General features: G+C 39.0%; 1 protein-coding gene across 7 annotated transcripts in view; it reads left to right on the top strand.

Annotated features, from left to right (window-relative positions):
* Window positions 1-26,320, top strand: part of CNKSR2 (connector enhancer of kinase suppressor of Ras 2) — a 209,482-nt gene that overhangs the window by 154,610 nt on the left and 28,552 nt on the right. For all 7 annotated transcript variants that reach the window (XM_064707352.1, XM_064707362.1, XM_064707373.1 and 4 more), the window contains 4 exons: window positions 1,684-1,755; window positions 7,505-7,572; window positions 12,110-12,210; window positions 13,601-14,138. In XM_064707352.1, the coding sequence (XP_064563422.1) occupies window positions 1,684-1,755; window positions 7,505-7,572; window positions 12,110-12,210; window positions 13,601-14,138 (779 nt within the window). The remainder of the gene's footprint in view (window positions 1-1,683; window positions 1,756-7,504; window positions 7,573-12,109; window positions 12,211-13,600; window positions 14,139-26,320) is intronic.

The following is a 26,320-nucleotide window of genomic DNA, read 5'->3' as shown; positions in this document are numbered from 1 at the left end:
CTTGCCTTCTAATGATTTGTACATTTTTAAACGAGACTGGAATTGCTGAAATTCGTCCAAAACATAATTTTCAAATGCAAAATGGTATGGTTTGTACTTCCTCTAGTTCTGCAGAAAGCACCAACTTTGTATCAGTTGATCTATATCTCTCTTTAGGGTGAGCTCTACACTTCAAGGTGGTCTCAAAGGGCAGAAGATAAAAACTGTGAAGAAAAAAAAAAAAAAGATACATAAGCTTGAGTCTGTTGTCCTGTGTCCTTGGGCCACATTGTTTCTTTTTTGGTGATGCAGCAGCATAAAGTCAACTCATTTTTCAGAATTGCACCCTGCTGAAATTGTTTGGTTTGGTTTTACTTGATTTAATGTCTGTTGAACAGCAGCACATAAAATGTGGTTGTTAAGATTCTTTGCTTGGGTGGCACATAAAGGGAAAAACCCTCTAAGAATCCAGATGACAGATGCTGTAACAGTTTTAAGAAGTCCAGTTTTAGGTCTCAGTGACTTGATGATGTCTTTCTAAACTGGCAGATGTCACTGTACATCTGCTTTGACTTGCATAATAGTGTTTGCTGTCATGTGATAGAGGAATCTGTTTAGTCTCTGTGTTATGTTATCTTCTCTAGAAATAACTTTCCTGTTACCAATTTCATTTGCCTGATTTCTAAAACACTGATATGTGTACATCTGTGTGCACACATACATGTATACTAAAAATTGCAAGCATGATAAGTATAAAAAAATAGTGATAAGCACCATTTTTTTCTGAGACTCAATTGATTAGAGAGTGAGAATTATTATATTACATTATATATATATGTGTGTATGTGTATATGTATAAAATCCATTATGTCTCAGAAAAATGGTGATGATGCTCATCATGTATCATGTTTGCAGTTTTCCTTATTTTCTTTAGGACTATTACATTTTTTGTTGTTAAGAGGCACCTTCAGATTATTCTCAAAATTATTCTTCTCTACTGTAAATTATACATTATTTCAAATGCATTTGCTGGATCTTCAGGTTCTTCACCGTAAATCTTTATCCAACATAGTTAAAAGACTCTTTCTAGTAATTTATTTCATATTATGTATGAAATGCAGTAATTCTCTCAGCCCAGTCATGTTGATTACTTTGGTGGAAAGGAAAGATGAGATGTAATTGCCCATTGCTTAGGATGACCTCATGAAGACACTGTTGATTTATGACAGCTTTTCAGAAGTCAATCAGCACATCACAATTTTCTGCTTGAAATGCAATCATTAGAGCTAAAAGTCAAAGTCATTGGGATGTGAGAAATCACAAGGACTGAAAATTTTACTGTTGTATTGAATTAATTGTTTAGTCAGTTTTCTGTTCAGAAAAAATTGATAGCTATATGTATATCAGCAAAATTACCCAATACATAAAATTCTATCCTTAACAGTACACTGCAGGTGATGGTTGAACAATTATTTATGCACATATGAACCAAGGATTATTTAGAAGGGTAGTTGAAGAGCACTTCACTTGGTGAAACCTGGCACAATCCTAAAAGTTGTATGTTCATATACTGTTTGGGGGCATGCAGAAATACGAACTCATCTCATTCCTTGGTGACCATGTGATCTTACATTTCAGAAAAAAAAAAAGAGTTATTAAAAAAGAGTGCCATTACATTTCTTTAATTGTGTTTTTCCTCTACAGTGCATTCAAAGCCTGCCATCCTAAGATCAAAAGTTTTTATTTTGCTGCTGAACATCTAGATGATATGAACAGGTAAGGAAATCTAGCAAAGTTCAAGGACCCACTCCTTAAATGTGAATTTTCTTGAAGCTACTAATAACATAGGTATAACAAATTACTTGTTAGTATAAAAAGATAAGTTTAGTTGCTGAGAAAATAGGTGCAGAGAAACGTTGTTTCTGACTGGCTTCATATGTTAATTATTTAATTCAAAAATATTACCTCTTTTTTGACACAAAGGTTTGAAATCTTTAGAAACTTGATTCCATGTTTCTAAAAAGAAACAAATACAGTGTGTGAAACAACATCCAAACACAATTGCAGAATTTCAGGTTTCTGTTTTTGGTTGTGTGTGGCACCTGCAAAGGTGAGGTATCTCCAACTCTGCTTCCTTACATACTCCCAAACATGGATGCTTCCTCTGGGAGTCCTTCTGTTTCTTGTCCTGAAGGGAGTAAGAAGTTGGAGAAAGATTTAAAACAGTCACTGTTTTCTTATGCCAGTCTTGAAAAAGGAGTGGAATTTACAATGAATTTTGCAGATTCTCTCCACTTCCATGAATTTTGAAGTGAAACTTTGGTTGTATTGGATTTGATAGGGAAAATTTCAGCATTTCAAAAAGAACAAGGACTTAAGTCTTAGCTCTTTGAGTACTAAATTTTACTGTATCTGTTCTTGGCTACTTGTGCAATTTTTCAGAAAAATTATTGAAACTTCAGCACAAAATAAACACAATTCCTCTTAATTCATTTAAATGGTAAATTAGACCGTGAATCCCATGTTTATTCAAATATTAGGGGGTTTCTTTCATTTATTTTCACAATATCAACAGAAATTAACTCAGTTCAAAATAATATGCCATTTTCATCAAATGACAGACAACACAAACAAAAATCTGTTATTGCAACCTGAGAATTGTTCTATCTTAGATAATGTCTGTTGATATCCTCACTGACCAGAGCTGTTTTCAAAACAGAGGAAAAAGGAGAAAAACTGAATCAATAAAACTTAGCAAGTCCTGGAATCATGGTTTAAGCTCTCCTGTGTGTACTAGATTCCACTACCTGGCAGAGCACCTTCAGGATACTGCCAGTTCATTGCTGATAATATTTGGGTGGAAAGGCATGCTGATACTCCACTGTGCCTGCTTTCCTTTAGAAATATCTGTCAACATTTTTTCAGAAGTTTGTGCATGACTGAGGCTCACTTCAAAAGTCTCTTCACAGTTAGAAAACTTAAAACCTTTTTATTGGTTTGTGAAATTTTAGACTTGCCTTTCCTTGATAATTCTGTCCAGCCAGTCACTCAAAAAGTAGTTTGTTGTGCAGCAAACAGAATAATGGCTTGGTCTGTATTCAACATACCCTGAACCACAGCAGTAGCTGAATCATTTCTGTCAGCAGCTCCTCACTCAGTATGACAAGGCACCTTCTTTTTGAGGATAGAAATTTATATATTTTTTCAGTAATCAGAAAGCAGCAGCAAATGTGCAGCAATATTTTTAAAATATATTGCGCAGTGTAAAACGCAGGAATTACAATATTTTTATTTCCTCACCATAAATATTCTTTTTACCATATTTTGAAACTAGTGCATATTAATTCCTTTAGAATGAGCTTGACAAAGTTTGGATCTGAGTTATAAACATGTAAATTTAAACTCTGTCAGGGTCTGTGGAATTACTTGAAATTCTTATATTTGAGTTGCCATCAGTCTCACCAAAGAATTTTATTTTTTCTCTTTGTTTAATGTTTTAGAAAAATTATTTCACTTTCACAAATATTCAGTTAACTCAATAGATGGGAAAAAATTTACTGAAAAATAGACTTTCAAAGGCAAGGATAATAAAATACTTCCTGTCTAAAAGTATTTTGAAGCCTAGATGAAGTAAAATATGGAATGAAATTATGAAGTTAAATTAGTTTTCTTTTGATCATTTTATGTTCTTTTTTTTGTCAAATTTCTAACATAAATTCTAGTTATGTATCAGGCAGTCATTTCAGTTTTGTTTATACTTGAAGCAGAAGAAACAACAGTAGAAAACTGCTAATATATGGAATGACTGAAAATTCAAAATCATTCAATTCCTTCATCCCTTGTATAAAATGATTCAGTTGTTTGTATTAAAAAATGTTTGCTAGCTATGAAGTTTTTGTTTGTGTATATCTACTCACATAAAATGGGTATTTTAATCTCAGGTTATTCTGTCACTATTCAAATTTTCTTACTACTTTTATGACTGTGCCACACCATGGTGCTGGTAAGGAGTCTGGAGAGCTGTAATCACTGAATTTTGTTGCTGTGGCACCTGAAGTCCCATTAGTCCATATGGTCACAACAGCAAAATGTTCTTTGTACCTGTTAGCATGCTTTTTCCATGTGAGAAGAGGACAGAATATCCTTTATAGATGTAAAGTACTTTTTTTCTAGTGTAAATGTATGGTCATGGAAACATGTTGCTTGGAAATTCGTTGTTATTCTCTTCACTCTGGTTAAACTGCATTCAGGTATTCATGGACTCTCTAAGGTATCCAAATTCCCATACAGCAAGTTCATCCTATAGCCTTGAGGTTTATGATTAAGGAGAATTTGACACTCTGCTCTGACTAAATTTATTGCATCTACTTGAATGTGAGATAAGATGGAGAAACGTTTCCTACTAGTCTGTGAGAGTGAGAGTACTGTGCATCCTTCCTTACATAAATTGCAGGTCTCCAGAAAGTCAGGGGCTTTTAATCCTGTTCTATGTGTCATAAAACTGTTTTAATTAAATACTGACAAGAAATGCATGTGCTGTTCTTAAAAAGAAAAAAAAAAAAGGAAACCTGAATGACTGCTGCAGTTACCAGTGACACTGTGTTGTCATACCTAGAAAACAGACTTTAGAATTCTCACAAGAAAATTGAAGCTGCATTTGCTGTAAAGAAACAATATGTTCTTGGCCTTTTGCCCTCCAAAGGTTACAGTGCCTACCAGGACAAACACACTGAAGGGAAGAAAGATAGAAGTCTCCCATGGCCTAGGGCTTTGTATCTGTTAATATGCAAATTAAGAAACATTTCTGTAGCTGTATGATTGGAACTTTTGTCCCCAGTGCATTGTAACCCAGGCATGTATTACTCCTCTTCCATTCTGCAGGAGATCAGTGTGTTTCCTCTTTGATACAAGTCCAGTGTGTTGGAACTCTCATAGAAGTCTAACTTGAACAAACCAGAGCTCTGGTCATGCTTTATTAAAATAATACTAATTCCCTAACCCTATCTGAAAAGGCTTTAGCAGCCACATATCAGAAACTATGCAGAAGAAGTCAATACCATTCCGTTAGTTTCCAGACTGGCAAACTGCTCAAAAGCTGTGGTTGTTCACAGTGTGCAACCTCATCAGGGGTTACAGCCACCTTCTGGTTCACCCCACAGGCTCTGCAGGTCACAGTGCACACCTCAACACAGATCATGAGCTGCAGAAATTCATTAGAGTTGAAGTCAGTCTGCTCTCTCTCTCAAGAGTCAGAGAATGCTACACATTTCCTGGGCTCTCATTAGATTTTATTTTTCAGGAAATAATGCTTTCCTGGAAACAGTCTTCTGTCATCTCTGTAAGCAGCATCAACTGTCTGACAGTTGAGTGTTCATTAATTTAACTGTTTACCTCAATCATAAGGAAACTTACCAGGAAATGCTATCTCATGTTTAGGACAGAATGAAGGACAGGAGAACCTTTATGGCTCCATTGTCTAATGCTTTGTGGTCAGCAGCCCTACCCAGTGGGGCTCATAGGTGGCTGCTCCCTGCTGGCAGTGCAGGTGAGGATGGTAAACTGGGGGTTGAGCTGGGAATGTGAAACCCTGAAAAGGTGAGAGGCAAGCAAAGCACCATCCTCACTGTCTGCCATGCCATTTGACAGAGCAGATGCTTGTCATCTTGTGCTGCTTTACCCTTTGGGCACAGACAAGTGTGTGGCCTTTGTTGGTCTGGGTGAAGTCCCTACCTCTGTGCCTCTGATTTGAGCTGGCAGAGCTGGTTCAGCTGGCAGCTGAGCTTTATTCCCCAAAGGAGTTCTTCACATAGCAAAAATGTGAGCCTAAAATATGGCTTTTCTTTTGGCTTTGAAGGTATAACATCATTGTCTGAGATGAGGTTTGTTGGAATTCTCTTCCTGCGTGCTGCTTGTTTTTACAACTGTATGGCACTTCCTAACAATTACAACTCATTCTGAGTGTCCTCTTCAGCTTCCCTATTCTTCTGGCAGAAATTTTGATTGTGTGGTAACATGAAGTATTCTGCAATCATTTTAGGTGCAAATCCCTAGCTTTCTTCCCAATGTACAATGATTTATGGATGATTAATATGGTAGACAGGTCAAAAATGTGGTCACTATTTGTGCTAAGACAGTGGCAGTCACTGGAAAGTGTCCCTTCCCCCATGCCAGGAGGATTTGTAACTAGAAGATTGTTAAGGTCCTTCCAGCCTAAAGCATTCTGTAGTTCTCTGACTCCATGATGACAGGAGTTAATTTCTAGGAGAACAACTGTATTTTATGATTTGATGCTTGCTCTGCATTGCAATGTCTCGAAGGCAGGCATGCAGGAGACATTACAAAGGTATGTCCTCTGCTGAGACAAACATCCTGCTTCTCTGCATGCAGTATGCAAACAAAACCCATCAGGCACAGGTTTCTGACATGGGGGTTTCCCATTCCTGAAGAAAACCCAAACCTGACTGCAGTTGTCTTTCTGTATACCCTAGCAGTTAAATTGCAAGCCAGTAGGTTGGCAAACCAGGCCTGTCAAATTCTGGCTATGGGATGACTGGAGCAAGTAATTCCAGGTTTACCATGGACTGGACAACACGGGAGATTGCCGTGGTGGTTTAAAGCCTCGTTGATGAAGGACCTGATTCAGTGTAAGCATTTGGCTGATGAATACACTGAGAGCCCCATGGGGGAAGAGCACAGGTTGAAACTGCCCTGCTACAGACAGTTCAGTGTATGCTTGGCAATGATGGCCCTACTAGAAGAGAGCAGCAATAGCTCATTTTTTGGATTGGTTTTTTTGGGGTTTTGGGGAGTTTGTGTTTGGGTGTTGGGATTTTTTGTATAGTTTTGTTTGGGGTTGTTTTTTTAATTTGTGCAGTTTATGGAAGCACTTTTTCAAAGCTAAATTGGGATTAAAACCTTAGATGTGAATGGCATTGAAGCAACTGTCTTTCTCCCTGCATTTCTGTGACACAAACACAAAAGTGAATTCTGATATGCATCCTTTCTTTGTACATGGCACTGTAGGTAAGCTCTAAAACATAATGGCATAATTAAACCACAATGTCTGTTTGGGAGCGAACCTTTTCTTTTTACTGCCATTTTCTGCTCTGTTCCTCTGCTAAGTTGCCAATTCAGGCCTTAAAATATTGCTTCAATCTCTGAAAAGTGGTATTTGTTCTTAAGAAATCAAAACAGCAGGAGTATTTGTGTGATGGCATATCTGTGAGCAGCAGACTTAACAACTCTTTGATTATCTCTAAGTCCTTTATTTTACAGATGTTTGACATCATACATGGTTTTCCATTTGAAACAAAATCCTTGCTGTGAAAGCAGTTTGTTCAACAGCAAAATCATAGATCTTTGGAGACTCCCTGAATAAAAATATCAAAGAGAACAGCTGTCTGATATGAAAAATAACATTGTCCTTAATCTCCTTCAGATGCTTCTAGGTTTGTTTTTTGCTAGAAATGCATGCAAAAATTAAGAGGCTGGATGGGTATCACTGTTTTTTTTAATATTATTTCAGATGGCTCAACAGAATTAACATGCTTGCTGCTGGCTATGCAGAAAGAGAGAGAATCAAACAAGAGCAAGGTAATGTGTTGTTATTTTGTTTTCTTCTGTCAGCTCTTATCACAAATTCATCTGTTCTCTTTTCCCTGCTGTGTATCAGGCCTGATTCTCATCATCTGAAAGCAAATCACATATGGGTATTGCTGTTATTGCTTTAGAGAATTCCTTCTCTGACAGGAGTTCTGACTAATTCCTTCAGACTCTGATCTGCAGACACTTCTGAGATTATTCCTGAGAAGACCGCAAAAGATAGCTAAAAAAGCAGATGTACTGCCAGTAAGCTCTACTGTATGGTACCAAGGAATCTGTGTCCCTTACCAGAAGAAACTTAAGAATCTGGAGGCTAAAAGAAATATTTGAAACATTGCATTTGTGTTTGAATTCACAGAGGGCAGGAGTGCATGAAATTGGTCTTGGGAACAAAACCATTTTTCTAAAGCCTGTTGAGTTAATTGGATTTACTCTAAGGACTTTAATTTTAAGGCCACTTAAATTTTGTGATTCCTACTGGTTTTACTGTATTGCAGTGTGTTGCTACAGCCCTGTTGGCATTTCACTTTGAGTTGTAGGCTTACAACATTTTACATGTTTATTTTTTTATGCCTAATATTTAATGGGTCAAAAAACCAGCATATATAAAATAATGTGTTGATTTTCTTTGAACTGTTGCAGTAGAAGTTGTAATTGCAGACAGAAAAAAGAAAGGGTCAGTCCAATTGTGTTGTGGAGGCTGTTTCTTGGAATTGCCAGTGACATGGATGCACAGAAGGGTTCCTATCTAAGTATCTGCTTTGGCAAGCAGATAGCTTTTGAATTCATGCTCTTTTCAACATATGTACCAAGCAGCAGGCACCAGAAAATTGCAGTGGTTGTGATGATCCAGAGCTTATCCAGATGCCTGTCTGCCTGCTTCCCACTCAGTCAAAATCTCAGTTTTTAATTCTGTGGCTCTGAAGCCTTCATCAGAAAGACTTTGGGTTTTGGCATGTCATTTTTGCCACCAGGCCCTCTGGATTCCCACAGCCCAGGATAGCAGCACCATGATCATTCTTCTTCAGTCATGTTCTCAGTGCCTTACCAGACCTGGAAATCAGTTTGGGAACCATATTTCCTAAGCAGCACTACTGTAACCTGTTAGAAAGAACCTGTGTACCATCTGTTGTCACTGCTTGAAGAGGCTGTGAACAAATTCTGAATCTCAGAGTCTTCGAGGAAATCCTCTGTTTTGGCATTCAAAGCCAAATTACAATTTTTATTGACAGTAGGTTGGCACCAGAATTACATTGCCATGTGGGGCAGTAAGTGAAAAGGTGTATGTTATGCTAATGGTGTCCAAGTGCACTATTACACATTATACACCTTTCAAAGTCCAGATGGACATGCAGAAATATTTTTGCTACTAAGAAATCACTGTGTAATAAAATAGCAGATGATCCAGATAGACATGAGATGATGTGCATTCAGGCCTCATGTAGCTTATTATTAAAATGTCTCCCTATTGAAGATAATCAGTGAATCCCCACTGACTATGCAAATTATATCCTAGGCACTGACAGAGTTCTTTGTTACACTAACACCATTCACTCATGTTGATTTGTTGCAGGCAGGTAGGTAGAACTGTGTCCTCTTTGTGTTGCTTAGTTGTGTTTAGTGTGGGAGGCAGAATCACATTGTCCCCTCACTGCCATACACTGTTTTAATGCCTCTGGTGATTTTCCTTGGCTCCCAGCACAAGGGCTGTTACACAGCTCAGTATTGTCCCTAATTAGCAAAGTTAGCAAAGTAAAACCTCTCTATCACTTCAAGCATTTTTGCCCTTAGAGAAACTGTGAAGCTAGAATTTTCTATATTCAGCGACTGTACCAATTGTCATCTGCATATTTGATTTGACAAAAGCTCTTTTCTTTCTATGTGGTTCAGCCTTTTGCAGCAAAGCTTTATAATACCTCTGAAACAATTCAACAGGAGTTGTCAAATCTGTCTCAATTAAGAGTTGAATGGTTCTGAATCTAAAGTTCATAAATATATTTCAAGAGCTTCAGAGATGCACGAATCATCGAATTGTGGGTGTACTGCTGAATAAAATGTTACATTCTGTACAGAACAGTTTTATAAAAATACCTTCAACTTTTCATGTGAAATACAATGCATGTTAGCAATACATCAAGGGACTTCCTTGGATGGAGAAGTTATATACTTTCCAGTCACATAAATCTGAGGGAAAAAATCCCTAGTTTATATAAATAGAGTATATTTATTCAGGAAATGGCAGATCAGTGTTGGTTTATATATAATATATTCTGTCTGTTAGTCATTGAGAAAACTTTCACGATATGCCTGATGCATAGAGCTTGTCCATCACTGAATTGGACAAATCTACAGAGAGAGATACAGCAGCTGTTTCATAGCATCATACATGTTTTACATGGACTCTAATGAGTCAGTTGCTAAAAGCAGAGCATTTATAAAAATTGGTGGGAGACCATTTTCATACATTTTATCTGAAAATTGACCTCTGTTACTGCAGAAATTTTCAAGACAAGCTATAGGCTGCCCACAGAATTCCCTGTCTGAGATAAGGTGTGCAAAAGCATCATCCCACAGTGTTCTCTTGTATGTGGATTTGACAGGAAGAACACCTTCGTATTTTTAGCCAAAATTGGAACCTGCACTGAGGCTGCTAAATTTTGCTTTCAGAATAAACAGTTGAGCTCCAAGTCTGCAGAAATGTCACTGAGCAATGCAGTTCTGACAGGTCTCTCACCACACAGCACACCATTAGGCTTTGCTGCAATAGGAACAAACATGCCTACATGTCAATATTTTCAAATGTTTTAGGTCACTGGAAATAAGTTTTCTTAAAAGTAGGATTTATTTAGAAAAAGAGTTTTCATTGGTTTAGTTGTTCATTTACCAGAAAATAATTATTTGCAGATGTCTAGAGACATAACTGTTAGGATTATTTTTTATTTTGTAGTCATAAAAGCTTTATTTATGCAACTTATTTATTATACTGTTTAAAGAGAATGTCTCAGCTGTAAGCTTGCAGGAAGCAAATGAAAAGGCTTAGAGTAAAAACAGAATTGCTATTGTGTGGAAAAAATTGAATAGATAAATAAGGCTGTCCCCACCAATACTGAAATCTAAAAAAATACAAAACCGTAGAGACTCCTGTTCAAGGTGATGTCATTTAAAGGTAAGTTTATGCTTTAAGTCTTAATAAGATTAAATATGGTAGATCACTGATCATACAATACAGTAATCGTGAGAGAAAATCATTAAAGACAAGATTACATGTGGTGCCAGCTCAGATTTTTAGTTTAGATTATTTGTGAAGCAGCAATCAGTCTTTTTCTCCTTATTTATCAGAGAGAGAGTAGTAATGATGCACTTTGTTGAACACTTGAGGTGAAGTGAAAATTGCCAGTGGTTAATCTGTGAGCAGTCTGAGCTATAGTGTCCTGTCACACAATGATTTACCCAAATCCTGGGAGGTGATGCAGTCAGAAACAAAGTGACAGCAGAAATGTTTGCATAAGTCTTACAGTGTGCAAAAATGTTAAGAGTTGTCTGTCTTGAACTGAATCAGCAGTTAACTGGGTTTTTTTTTTTTTTGCAGTAAATATTAAGGTTCAGTGTCCTTTTAGTTAGTTGCCCTTCTACTTCAAAAAATATTTGTAACATAATGAATTCCCATGTAGTATATTCTTCCCCTTTGAAATAAGCTTGGCTATGACTTGATTTCCTGAAAAAATGAAATGTTTTAATTAAACCTTAAACTTAACCCACAAAATCTATATCCTTTATACTTTCTCATCCTTCTTTTTGAATTCTGTTCTTAAATGTCATTGTCATATTTTTCCTTACCATATCACTTTTATGTTCTTACATGAGCAACAGGGCAGCAGCTGTTTATGAAGTAGATGTATGATATAAAGTCTTGCCTTAAATACCACTGTTTGTTATTAGAAATTGAACTGAAAAACATGTCTGGTAGAAAATAATGGAAAAAAGGGTAGAAAAATAGCACTGATTATTCATGGGTGCAATAACTCCTACCTGTTTGATTTTCCAGTTGGTTAAATACATTTGTTGGTGTTATTTGCAGTCAACAAGACTTGACAAAACAATGTTTTTAATAATTTCAGTTCAAAAACTATTGCAGGATTTTTCAGCCAGTAAATATCCAATCATAATTATTTTTATGGCTGTATAAATATTTGAAAGTCTGATACACGTATTAAGAGTATTCTGTATGCCTGTTGCATTTATAAGGTAAGCACAAGAGTTAAATTTGTGGTCATTTTCACATTGCTGTCCAATAGTTCTGTAATGGGACATTGGGTTTCTTATACCCCATAATGTTTAGATTTTCCCTCTTTAGATTAAGACAATTCCAAGTTACAGCAGCTAAGACTGACAGCATCAGCATTAGTATTTCCCTACCAACAATACCAAAGGAGGAATTTCATGTTGCTTTTGTGAAAGCACATCTCTGATACAAAACTGCATCAAAAAGTGCTGGCAGTTTCTGACCTGATCCTTGTGTGACCCGTAGATTACTGGAGCGAGAGTGACAAGGAGGAGGCTGACACTCCATCGACGCCGAAGCAGGACAGCCCCCCGCCCCCCTACGACACCTACCCACGGCCGCCCTCGGTGAGTCACCTGCAGCTGGCCCTGGCAAGGGAGTGTGTGCCCAAAGGGCCACCCCTGCAGCTGGCCCTGGCAAGGGAATGTGTGCCCAAAGGGCCACCCCTGCAGCTGGCCCTGGCAAGGGAGTGTGTGCCCAAAGGGCCACCCCTGCAGCTGGCCCTGGCAAGGGAGTGTGTGCCCAAAGGGCCACCCCTGCAGCTGGCCCTGGCAAGGGAATGTGTGCCCAGAGGGCCACCCCTGCAGCTGGCCCTGGCAAGGGAATGTGTGCCCAAAGGGCCACCCCTGCCTGCTCTCCTGCCCATGGGCACAATCATGCACCCAGGATGGAGCTCGGCCATGAGGTTTTTTAGTCAGTGCTTGACTGAAGGCATTGGTTAAGAAACACACATTGCAGACTTCAATGGCCACCTTTGCTGTTTCCACTGGTTTGTAGAGAACAGGGATTTATAATCCCACTTGCTGTACAAAATAGATTAAATTACAGAAGTCTTTCTTCTTGTTCTTCATTCATGATGGACAGCTAGTCATCCATGCAATCCCTGACCACCCTCTTATCAACTTTGTGAGAAAATGTTATTATATCAGGAACAACACAGACTCTTCTCTAAGGCTCCAGCAGTTGTTCTATGAAGCATTACAGTAACAAATTACACTTGAATTTCCAGAGAAATGCCAGCAGAAAAATGTTCTGTCTTGTATTGCAAACAGCAGTACCAGGTGTTCTCTTATTGTGAAAAAGTAGGTTTCTCTTATAGAGAAATATAAATTAGAAAAAAGGAGGATTATTTTGCTTGAACCAGTTGTTGACATAAAACTATATTATAGACCTCTAACTTATTCTCCACTGGAAACTCTAACTTTCATCTCTGCATACTTAGTGTTAACTAATGCATCTTACTTGGATATGGTTTTTGGAATGAACAATGGGGAAATACAGGGGAAAAAGATCATTCATGATGTGTAATTTGAAGGCAGTACTTTATCTCACAAAATTATAGACCTTTGAGTGACAATACTGAAGCACTGCAAGCATGATTCCAAAGAAAAGCAAAATAGGATAAAAGGCATTTGGATAGCAGTTTTAAGGTTTTGAATGAATCGGGTACATCTCTACTATGTCTTTCATAGTGCCATATTTTGCAAAGTTTTCTGCAAATTTTCATGGCTTATTTTATAGATTAAGTGACATAGTAAAGATACTTACTATGAATAACTATCAGTATTTGACCTACTGTTGTGACATACAGACATGGGTATGCATTAAAATTAGGATCAGGACAGGTTAATTAGGTAAGGTTGCGAGCCATGGCTGATGAGGAGAAGCGACAGGTTATTATTAGGAGCATCTCTCGGAGTGCATTGATCTGAAGCCTGCTCCTTGCTGCCGTTGCAGATGAGCTGCACAAGCCCCTACGTGGAGCCCAAGCACAGCCGCCTGTCGTCCACGGAGACGTCGCAGTCGCAGTCGTCGCACGAGGAGTTCCGCCCGGAGGTGGCCGGCAGCGCCACCGAGTCCCCGGTGCGCAAGACGGCGAGCCAGCGCCGCTCCTGGCAGGACCTCATCGAGACGCCGCTCACCAGCTCGGGACTGCACTACCTGCAGACGCTGCCCCTGGAGGACTCGGTGTTCTCTGAGGTGGCCGTGGTGTCCCCCGAGCACCGGCGGCAGTCCACCTTGCCCACCCAGAAGTGCCACCTGCAAGACCACTACGGCCCCTTCCCCCTGGTGGAGGGCGAGCGGATGCAGGCGCTGAACGGCAACGGGGGAAAGCCCCGAAGCTTCACCCTGCCCCGGGACAGCGGCTTCAACCACTGCTGCCAGAGCCTCTCGGTCGGCGCTGCCGACCACCACGAAGAAGCACAGCAGAAGGAGGTGGAGGAGGAGGAGGAGGAGGAAGGCAAAGCAGCAGAAGAAAACCAGGAAGATAAAAGTAAGTATGGGATATTTCTGTGGCCTTTCAAGTGTCCTGTTTGTGCTATGTAGAGGTTGTTTTTCCTTTTTCCTATCAAATATCCCCAACAGTCTTTCAACATCCCCCATGTTTTACCAGGTCCCCCTTGTTGCACACCTCTTTGGTTTGCCTTGTGTATGAGGCCTAATAACCAGAATGCTGCATGACCTCTCAATCACCAGACATTTCCCTGTAGGCTGGTCACCAATCCCCTTCTACTAGTAATCCTTAGCTTAAATGGATTTTGCTTCCATGCTTTTCTTCATGTTTACACTTGCACAGTATCCTCCTCCAGTAACAAACATGTTTTTAAGGGACATACTTGGTAAGATTTCCAGCCAGCCCCATCTGAGCTTAAAAACCTCTTGGTAAATCCTGGAGTGCAGGTCAGGCTGTGATTGTGCAGTATCCAAGCAGGCAGGTCAAAGGACATCCCAAAATCTGTAAGAAGTTGAAAGAGAGAAGGTATTTTCCCAGTTCCTCTCATTGTGATTTATAAGGAAAGAAATTAAAAAAGCATTTCAAATAAAAAAAAATATATAGAGAACAACAGTGACCAGTGAGGCTTAAAAAAACCCCATAATGCTGAGTAACTGTCAGTCATCTGGCACAAAAACTCCATGGAATATTAGTCCTACTTATCCAACATAACCTGAATAACCAGGGATTAGAAAAGGTCCCTGCCCGTCCTGAACATGTAAACACATTTTTGTGTCTGTTTCATGCTCTGTCCTTCACTGTCATTTGTGGAGCTTCTCGGTATGTGCTGCTAGCAACGTTGAGTCCACACCCAGGTTGTAGGGTCAGTTGGTGAAGCCTGCACTCATGATTTGTGGGGTTGCACTGCAATTAAGTTATTGAAGAGGCAACGAAGGCAGCATAGCCCTTGAAGCTCTCCAAGAGTCTGTGCTATCTATTCCTTCAAATTCAGCTTTTTCGCTGCAGTAAATAAGTACAAAAATGGTTAAGAGAGAGGAAAGGATAATGAAGGCTTTGTATGATTAACTATCTATCTAAGTTGATTCATTAAAGTTAGCACCTTTGTTGAGCATTAAAATTCATGTGGATGTTATTTGGTATACTTAGGAGAGATCAAAAGTTTTCCATTGTTCTTATGCTTTAGGCATTACCTTCTAAACATCTCCAATTCTTTACTTTCTTCTGCTGCTTTGAGAAAACAGTGGTTTCTCTTGCAGATATTAAATTTGATGCCATTAAAAGTTTAAAAAGGCACTATTTCAATTGTGTTCATGCATGACACTTTGCAAAAAACTGATACATTTATTAGGGTAGTATTAGATTCTTACTGACTGAAATGAAGCTGTCTAATTAACAGGGTTAAATTTCATCAACTGTGCAGCACATTTTGTCCTATTTTTAGCCTTCAGATTTGGTTTTCAAATGGGTTTTTACTGATAGAAATATAAAATTTTTTTCTAAAAATGTCCTTACTGAAATGGAAAGGGTCAAGGAGACTTTCTACTGGTTTTGCTGTGCTGTTTGGGCACTACTTACAGATACCATCGCAAGGTCTAAGAGCTTTTTTAGGTGTTTTAAATGTCAATTTCAATGCCTTTGTGTACCTGGTTGTAGCATTTTATAGCATGCTAATTACTAGTAAAAGGCTAGTGCTTGATTTAATCATCTTGGGTGTTTCTCCATCCTTCTATACTAATTTCCAGAAAAGGAGAACAAAGGTGTAATTTTTGAAGTGATCTCCCTGTATACACATGCTTATATTTTTTATTTGAGTGAGGAGGTTTCCTTGGTTGAAGCTTTAACAGGAGATTATTTTTCAGTCACTGATGACCAGCTAGACAGGTCAAGTGCTCATGATGAGTTGTTGACCTTGAAATTATAAAACCAGAAGTAAAATACTGTCTTGTCTGTTGAAAAGTTTAACTGTTGAATTGTTTGTTGCTATGACTGCAATGTTCTGTTTGCAACACTGACTTTTTCCAATGCCCTTCCCAGTAAAAGGCAGGAGGATTTCCTGCAAGTGGTGTTCCTAAGTGCAAAATCCAGTTTCTGAGTTGAGAGGTTTGCTTACATCTGCTAAGTCACTACCTTGTGTGCGCTACCTCACTGCCTCCTTCACTTCCATTGCTCTGGGAAAATGAAACATTGCAACTGGCTGGAGAAAGGAAATCCTCTCTCTTTCAGAAATGTTTTAACCTCATGTTGAATGTTTCCTCATGTGGTATCAGAATCTTTTAAATATATTTATTTGCCTTACACATTTGTGATCCTGACAGAGTTCTGGGCTCTTGGATGATTATGTGTGTTCTTGTGTGTGCTTGTGTGTGTTTTAAAGCTTAATCATTCCTATTGCTTTTTGTGCAAGACAAGAATGCAGCTCCTTTGCTGTTGTCAGATGCCATTGCCAAAAGTTTGTTCTCTCAGCTTTCTGTTGTTACATTCTCACTGTTAGAACCACCTGAATTTAAATTAGATAGTAAAATGCAGTCCTGTTTCTTCCAACTTCTCTTGCAGAATTGTTTTCAAATAACTGCACCACAAACTAGGAGCTCCACACTTTTTTCAGATGCTGTCCCCAGCTGCTATAATTTAACATATTTCTGTTGATTTTGTACTAAAGTTACACTGATTTGCAACAATTAAGCATCTTCTCTCAGACAGTCACCATTTTATGTCTTAAATAGATATTTCAAGACTTTACTGACCCTGTAAATAGTTCTGTGTTTCAACTCTTCTATAATGCCTAGATATATATGGCAAATTGAAAATATGGGTTGTTCCTGTGTTTATCTTTGTTGTGTGTTCAGATGCTTATTTTTGTCCTGTTATATCACATTAACATTGCACTGCTAATCCTTAATGGATTGTTCTATTTCCCAAATGACTTTTGTGTAAATCATTTAGATGTTCCATATTGACACCATTTTGTAATGGTCTCTTGCTTTGTAATCAAAGAGGATTCTCTTGTGGGATATTTGAGCTTTTCCATGTGTTTGTTCCTGATTATGCAAGTGGCAAACCACGTTCAGACCTGCAGCACCAGCATGCCCCTTGCTGTGCTGTTCAGAGGCAGCCTGGACACAGAGGGCAGGCTGTGGAGGCTGTGGCTCAGTGTTTGCATGTCTGTGATTCAGTTGTGAAGGAAAAGTTGGGCCTTTTCGGGTTTGTTTTCTGCTAGTGGGAGGTAATAGAAGGAGACAGCAGCATATCATGACACTGTCACCTCTTCCCCTCTGGCTCCACCTCTGTCTGCACTCTGTTTTGACAGATTCTGCCACTTAATGCAAAGAACACTTCTAGAGAGACTGCTTCCAGGTTTTGTCCCAGGAAAGCTTGTTTCAGTTTTTTCTTTATTTCTTTAAATTATCTTTGGTGGTGGTTGTTTCATTTTCAAAGACTTCTCTGGTTTGTGCATTACTAGGGTTTACTAGCTCTCTGCAGAGTGTAGCTAGCTGTTGATCCTGCAAGCCAACTAAGTCAACTTAGTTGCAGAAAAACCTGCACCTTTTTTGCATACTCCCTGAAAAAGCCTTTGGAGAACAGCCATATTTGAGGGAGTCTCAGGTGTTGTCATCTGCCCAGAGAGTGCTGGGACAGGAGCTCTGCTGCTGGCTCCAGGTGCTGCAGGGCTGGCTGGGGTAATACTGGCACACTTTCCAGGGAACTCACACCTGGGACCTGCAGCAGTGTGCAAGGGAGTTTTCCACTGTGCTGGCTCCATACAAATTTATTCAGGGAACATGGATAGAAAAGCACTGATGTCTGTGTTTGAGTCTGAAAAGGGATTTGCAGCAGGAAGAAATCACTTAGATTGTCTTTGCTGTGTTAAACCCCCTTTCCTTCTGTGTTGTTTCTTGCCTCTTTGTTCTGCAAGTTTTCAGTCCTTTTTCTGCACTCTTAATACTATTGTTTTTCCTGACATGTGTTCAAGGACTCTTTTTGTTGCTACCCCATCATCTTAATTTCAGATAATACCTTCTATATAGCATACCTTCTATATGGCATGGACAACTGTAACAAAGTTTTACATAAATTCTAACAAATTACTGGCTGCCCTTCTGGGGCAATTAATGGCTTGAGAGCTGCTTGTTTGCTGCACTGGTTTCACCCTCCAGAGTGTTTACAAGATGCTACAATCTCCCTCCTGTGACTTCTGCCACCTTTTAAAGATTTCACAGGGCTTCTGAAGGCTGGGCAAACTCACAGATGATCCCTGTCATTTTGCTCCATCACCACAAGCCCTTGTGCAAGTTTCCAGCATCTCCAGGCATCCCATGCTTGGTCCCACACAGTCTTGTGAATGCTGCCCCAGAGGAACACAGTAGCCTCATGCTCCAGTCTCTGAAACCTGCCTTTTGACCCTAAATTTCTGAAAACACTGTCAAAAGCCAGAGCAGGAGCTAATGTTGGCATTTTGCAGCTCTGAGAGATGCCCAGTCTCTGTGAAGGGTTTCAGGAAAGATCAGCTTTATGTCAGGGAAGACTGCTCACTGAAACAGGTACCAAATGACTGTGCTGAGGTACCAAGCCTGAGAGGTTTTCTTCTTTTTTTTCCCAATAAAAAAATACAAACCAGCCAGAGAATAAGGGAAACTCAGAACAATTTCTCCCATGTTGCAACTTCCCAGCTGCAGAAATAAAGTTCAAGGTGGCAGTGCTTTCACAAAATAGGACAGAGGAGCTAAGGGCTCCTATGACTGGCAGCAAGTATCATGCACTGTGGCCAAGGTGTATCCATGGGACATCCTAGGCAGATTTGCTTTCAAGAAGGAGTTAGTGCCAGTAAAAAATATACTCTCAATAAGGTCAGGTATTTCAAATTCTGAAATACAGGTCTAGGGAGGCTTCCCTCTTTATAATGAGGGGGCTGTAATGCAGAGTGCAAATGGTATGTCTCAGAAGGATCTATGTTTGCTGATTAAACACTATGTTATGAAATGGTACCCTGTGTACACTTCTAGGCTTTGCTTCTCTGCATTTTAGGCAGAGTGTCTTCACTTTGGCAGGTTTTAGGCACAGTGAAATCTGGGAGTCGGGATGAATAACACATGAAGCCTGGATTGCACACTCTGGAGTTGATAAGGATGTCTGGCTGAATTTAATAGGGCAGTTTGCTTTTTTGACAGCCTCTTTCCATTTTAGAGAGGACATCATTAGTGGTGTCCTGTTGTCTGACCACCTAGTTTTATCCTCACTGAGAGGCAAGGGAGGAAGCATTAAGATTTACTGTATCTTCCCCTCTGGAATTAATGCCCAGGAGGGTTTTAAATAAGCAGAGTTATGAGAAACTGAGGTAATGTTTCACGTTAGACGTATTCCATGTGAAACTGCTGCATAGCACAAAGTGCAGCACCTTCTGGGACACTGAGGGTGTTATTCTGACTTAGTGCATCCACCATCAGTCCTGTGCAACCAAGAGCATTTAACAAGTTGAGGGTTGGGTTTTTTTGCCTGACATCCTTCTGGGCAACACAACCCATGCATGCTCAGACACAGGAGTAGGTTAGTGAAATGTCTACTTTTTCTGAGCTTTGTTTTTATGATCTAATTTTTCATTCCTAATTCCCTTTTGAGCCTTCCTGTGGCACCTGACTGGGCATTTGCACTCCTGTGGGCTGAGGACCATCAGCATTTTATGCCTTGTCTACTTGTCCCATTGCCTCCAAGGCAGTGATTTTGCTGTTAACTCAAATTGAGCTTACCTAAAAGTGCTGCTCAGTTATGCTCAAAATTTTGACTACCTTACATAAACAACTTGGAGTAGATATGTTAATTTCTGAGCATGTTCCTTAATTAAAATTTAAAATTTAGTAAATACAGCTTTTTCAGTTCTCATATGCAGAAGCAACTCCACTGCAGAAGTGAGTTTGTATTCTAAACAAAAATGATGGGATACAAAACCTCTATATCCTGATTTTAAATTTCAGTTCAAGGGGAAAAAATTGCCTGCAGTGTTTGGAAGCCAAGTATTGAATCATTTACTGAGTAGCAGTTCAGAAAGCAATATGGGCTGTCAACAAAAATAAGAATAGTTTTAATTTTATGCTTGTTACTGTTTATACATATAGATGCATTTTGCCCACAAATATTTTGTTGCCACATTTAAAACTTTATTTGATTTCCATTGCCCATGCTGCTAAAAATACAAAGGAGAGATGAATTCCTACTTTTCTTTTGGTTTTAATAGCTTTGGGTGTCATTGCCAATAAAGGTCATCTGCTTTTGCCTGAAATATATGGATTAAATTATGTCTTTTTATGTGCAAAAGAAGTTCACAAGAGAATTTCTTACAAGGCCATTCTTCCAAATTGCTTTTCTTGCTAAGTTTCCTCAATTCAGTTTCTAAGCTGGGGACTGTCAATGGAGCTATGCTGCTCCCTACCAGAGACCCCTTTGGGTTGGGTGGTGAAACAAGGAATCTGTACATGAAAAAATATATTTCTGGTGGGGCTTTTTTATGTTCTGCATTAATTCTCTTGCCAGGTGTTGTGTAACCAGTCTGTTTTGCATTTAATTTTTCCACTTCATGGTGTCAGCAAGCTCTGTCTTGCTGCTGCCCTGTCTGGGTCTGGCTGCAGAGATGCTCTCCTTGGGAAATGTCACTCATAAATGGTAAAACACTTCACAAGCAGCAGAGGGAAGACAGTCCAAGTCCTCTAGGGATCTCTGTTTACCCCACTGCTGTTCCATCCCAGTTTGCTGGCCTGAAAAGTTTTGGTAGCAATATTAAAAATGCCCTTTTTTGTGCTTGCTGCTTCCACTCCCTCAATTCTTAATGTGCTTTCAATCTTTCAATTCTGAAGCTATAGTCAAATTTTCTATGTGAAGATACTTAGATTTTTTTTTTAATTATTTTGTGGGTGAACAGGAAAATCCAACTTTATTTTTTCATTACCCCATAATTTTCCAGTGAAAAGAGGGTTTTCCTGTCCTAAAATTTAAACTTACTTACATTTCTTTTGGTTTCAAACATGAAAAACATGCATTTTTAAAATCATTTATATAAAACTTCTCACTGAAACCTACAGAAAATTGTTATAAAGACATTCTTAGATTTGACTACTGCAATTTAACTGCAATTTTTCCATGACAAAGCCATTTCTCACTGGGATTTTTGCAGAACTGGCATAGTTCTTCTTTGAGATATAGCAGGGATTTGGCCTAATCTGAAGGTTTCTAAATGCAAAGGAAACAGAAATCTACAATAAAATCTACAATAGAAAAAATTAGCTCCCCATGATTTACATGAGAATGTTCTTTTGAAATGTATAATTTTAAATTTTCAAAGCTAAAAAAGATGAAACCCTTTCTATAATCAATGGCAATCAAGTCAGAAGATGATGGCATAGTACCAGTAGGACATGGGAACAGAGGAGTACTAAAATCTTATCAGAATGTCTTCATTACATCTCCATGTGGTGCCATCTGTTGTGTGTGCCTCTCATGTTCTTTCAAGGCAATCATTGAAACAAGGATGAACTTGAGTCAGTAGTGCTTGCAAGGACATGGGAGGGATATGGTTTTATTAAACTACTACCGTGCTGAATGTCTGGAGGGTCACCATGTAAAGATGCATTCTTGTTTAATTAATATTCATCATGGGAAGCAGGATAGGCTATTAAAGACTTCAGTGCAAACAGTCAGCATCCTGCCAACATTTTTTTGCTGGACAGAGGACTCTAGAAAAGCCATATTTTGTATGAAGCAGTTGAGTTTAAACTATTTTTTTAAAAAGAAGTCCTCAGAATTTTTGGATTTAAGATGAATATTTTCATGGAGGTCTATGCAATCAATGTTGTAGGACAATTTTTTGTGAATTGTGAATTTTTGTGAATCCTATCATGCTTGCTTGGCCTTCTGGCTGCCTTTCCTTGCAGTCACTAGCTGCTGCTCCAGAGGGTCACCTGCCAGCCCTATGCAACTTCCTTGGATACTCCTGGGCAGCTAAAATGGCACTAGATGCTTATTTTTTAGCCTCTTAATCTCCTTATTGGTTTCCTAAATCTTTCCAGTGCAGGAGGGCAGTGTATATAGGTTAAAGCCTTGGTCCCTGCAATGACCTTGGTGAAGCTGTAAGTGTGATGTGGGTGTCTGGTGTCTCGGAGCTAGGAACTGGAGATTATTTGGAAGATTATCCATTGTAGCTCTGCAATCTAGATCTGGAGCTGCCATACCTTCCAAATTTAAAACACCTCTGGTGGTGGGCATTCTTCATTCCCTCCAGACAGTGCTTTTCCTCTTTGCTGTTTTGGGAAGGAATAATTTTATTTTTTCCTGCTAATGGATATTGAATTGTTCCCTCTGCAATTTAAGCCCAGCATTTCCATTCCCTTATGGCACAGAAAACAGACTGCTCCATTACAGCAGCCCTTCTTCCCAGCTGAAAGGTTGTTGTGAAGGTTAGTTTGGTTTTTCCCATAGTTAGTGTTTGCTAGGACTGCTCTTGCTGAGCTTCCCTGGGTTTTCCAGGCTGACTCCCATCCCTTCTGCCATGGCGGTGTCCAAGCTGGGTGCAGCACATCTGATTGAGACCAGGGAGCTTGCTCTGCCCTGGCTGTTTTGTGCTCTGTACTGTGGTAAGCATCTGTTTGGCAACCATACTGTACTTCATATTTCACTTGGGGCTGTACAGTGTCCCAGATGGTTTTCTGCTTAATGCTTGTTTTTCTAATTGTAGTTGTTCTGATTTTTCTCTGGGCCTCTTACCTATCCACATTAACTAGCTCATGTTAATAAAAGCCTCAGCTGAATTAAAATGTCAAATTAATTGGGCTAAAACCAACCAACAAATATATATGACATTTTGTAAAACTAACAGCCTGACTAAGTAAAAAAAACAACAACAACAAAAGAAGCAAAACCCCATGAAACAAAACCTGGTGTTTGCCAGGCTCTGTGTCTGTTAGCACAGCATTTACCATATTGGTATCTAAAACTTGGCAAGGGATTTCATCCTTCCAGATCATTCCAGCTCTGAAACTGTCCTCCAGCAGTCTAGGAGAAGTTTCCTCACACTTTGGTGCCTGTGGATTTTAATAAGTTTATTCTCTTGCACTGTTCAGGCTGTTGGTGCCATCTGGGGCTGTTTCTGGAGGCAGAGCAGCCTCAGGGGAACCCCACATTGTGCAGCTCCTCCCTTTAACAGTGAGCCTCTGGTGTCTCCTCCATCTGGGCTTGGCTTTGCTACCAGAGGACACCTTGGATAGGAATGGTTTAGACATTAGGTGGCTAATATTGTTTACTTCTGAGAGCTGAACTTCTAGAAGAAAAGTACAGTTCCCTGTGTCACAGACCTTCTGCATCTAAATAGCCAAGGAAGAAGTTCCCTGGAGATGAGTGGGGAGCATAAGGCTCCTGCTTTTGTCACTTGGGATTCCATCCATCCCTCAAAAGTGTTCAATGCTTAGAGTTTATAGTAGTCATGTGTGTTTCATTTGTAAGATCTTCTGTTAAGAATTAAGAATGAATTCAGAATTTCCAGTTCTTTTGAAACAAATGTGATAATACAATATTAACAAACAAACAAAAAATCCCTGTAATCAAGAAATTTTGCAGTTCTCATTCATTATTAAGAAAGTAAATTTTTTGTCTCCTTTTGGGCCCCAAATTTGGAAGTTTTTAAATCTGATCGATAGTTGACTGTCCAGCATCCTTGTACTAGTGTGGTGCTATTAGATACCATGATTTATGAACAAAGCATGAAAAAAGTGCTGTGCAGGATCTTACTGTATTTACATGAAGAAAATTACTGCATTTTAAGCAGGATTTTTGCTTTCTGGCTTCACTTTTTGAGTACTGCTGGCACAAAATTGTACCAGCTCATTATCTCTTCTCTTCTGGATCCCAGAGAGATAAACTTCAGGCTTTTGGAATATAAAATATCACCACTGATTTCTTGAAAAGTATTTGAGTTGTTATCACCATCGGAGAGAGGGGAGAGAGGCTGCCAAAAAACTTCAATTTAAACCATCTTTCAACCAGGTTTTGAAAAGTTCATTTAATCATGAGATGATTTACAGGCTTCAAGGAGGAAGCAAAATTAAGGGAGCCTCACTTAGGAGATTTCTCCTGGTTTTAAATTCAGGAATGGACAGAGATCAGGCAGTGGCAAGGGCAGGAAGTTTACTCAAATCTCTTTATCCAGCACTGCTGATGAGAGTAAGCAAGAAAACTCAGCTGGGGATCCTTGTGCTTTTATTTCCATGTTGAAAGGAAATAAAAGATTTTGAGTGAGGAGGGATGGCTTGAGGAGGCTCCAGGAACAGCTCCTGCTGTGGTACCCAGGGGCTTGGCAATGCCAGTATCCCCTGTTAGTGGGGCTTCCTACCTGTGCAGAGTTGTCTTCATGGAATACTTGAGAGATGGTGAATATGAGGCACAATTAGAGAGTGTTTTCCTGTAGTAAAAGTAGTAAAATCTGGTTTAGAATTCACATAACAGTATTTCAATAGCTTCTACACTTGCCATTAAAGTGAGATTTTTTTGCTGTACTAATGTGCACGCTTAAAAGCCAATCTAAAAACCATACTAAATCCATAAAAGGCTTGAAGCTGATTATTCTGAGAGTTCTTGTTCTTTCCTCCCTGCTAGAATGTGTCCTGCCATTTATTTTAAACTTCTAGTTAAAAAAGAAAAATTATTCTCAAGACATTTTCTTCTTTTTTTTTCATTAAGCTAAGTATATGTACATAATTTTACAGCAAAACAGTTATATTTCTAACTTTATTGTAATGGCTTTAAAGACAACTGGAGTTGCTGGTTTCTGTTTCTTTAGAAGACAGAAGAGAGAAGTTTTATTTATTTACTTCTGACTGTGTAAAGAGCCTGGGGAAATTCCATTTAAATTTTACACTCCAAACTAAAACTATCCAAGACTGAATTACTAATTTTTTACATTGTTCTGCTTACCTTCTCCAGTGTCACTGTGTGATCTAGGTATTTAATGTCCTCTTTCTTAATGTATCCTCAACAGTTTCATGTGATTATTTTAGGGGCTAGAAATACTTATTAATGAACTAGACTAATTTAACCATACCAATTTTTTTTATACCAAGACACTGAAAATTTAACAGGATTTATGAAATGGTGATACTGTAGAATAAAAATAAAATTAATAAAAAAGACCCAACAAACACTAATGCACTTTAGGCACTACTGCATTATGGATTAACAAATCAATAGTTTCCAAGTTCTCTGCTCGCTTTTTTTTTTAACCTTGAGTTCACAAATTCTGCCAGCAGATAAAGATCTCTTTTTAGTGGCTATCATGAATCTTAAGCATAAACAGGTTATCCTTGTATCTATGCAAATCGTAAGAAGTTGAGAAAATTCATTTTATGAAAGCTTTGCACAATTTGTAAAGTATCTGTAAAATGTCTTCGTAGCAAAATAAGAGGAAAAAAGATACATGTTAGCTTTCCTGGGAATACTTGTTTAATACTTGCTTACTCATGGCTGAAAGTTTTGGCACAATTATTTCTGAACTATTGTTAGAAGGTGGAAGGAGGTGTGAGTGTTTTCATAAAGTTAAAAAATTATTGCCTTGAGTACTCACAGTTTGGAAATGGCTTTTACAGTTGATGCAACTCAGAACTATGTCAGCCACCTTCTTCTTGGCCTGTCCCATCCCAAAAGACAATTTTCCTAAGCTTGTGTATGTTTGTTGTGGCTAAACAAGACTATGGGATTTATAGGAGAGTATAAAAGTCACTTGAACTAAAAATTAGATTCTTCAGTTTTGAGAACAGAACTTGGATCTGTGTGGATTTCATTATTCCTGAAATTTAGTGGAGGTTGAATGTGGAAGGATGAGGGCATAGTGGATGGCCATGAGCAGCCAGTACCCATGGCACCTGTAGTTTCTACTTGGAGGAAAACAGACATGGAGGGGTGAGATTTTATATCCTACATGGATTTGGCTTTGCTGCCAAGGCTGTCAGAAGGCATTGTGTGCATTTTTCAGTACAGTGCTCCTTGGAATGATGGGGAGTAGGAGGTTGCTGAGAGTAACCCAATGAACAAAGGAAAGCACACACCCCCAAGGTGGTGGAGGCTTAATTTACCCCTTTTCTTGGAAAAGAAAAGAAACAGTTTGTGCAGTCTGATCTGTAGTACTTGGGAACTGGAAACATCAGGGTGTAGCTGGGGAGGAGGTTGCAAAATCGAGTGGGGGGAGATGGAAG

This window comes from Zonotrichia leucophrys, chromosome 1 (genome assembly GCF_028769735.1).
Source record: "Zonotrichia leucophrys gambelii isolate GWCS_2022_RI chromosome 1, RI_Zleu_2.0, whole genome shotgun sequence".
NCBI lineage: Eukaryota > Metazoa > Chordata > Aves > Passeriformes > Passerellidae > Zonotrichia > Zonotrichia leucophrys.
Note: the sequence above shows the minus strand (reverse complement) of the source record. Positions and strands in the feature narration are given on the sequence as shown.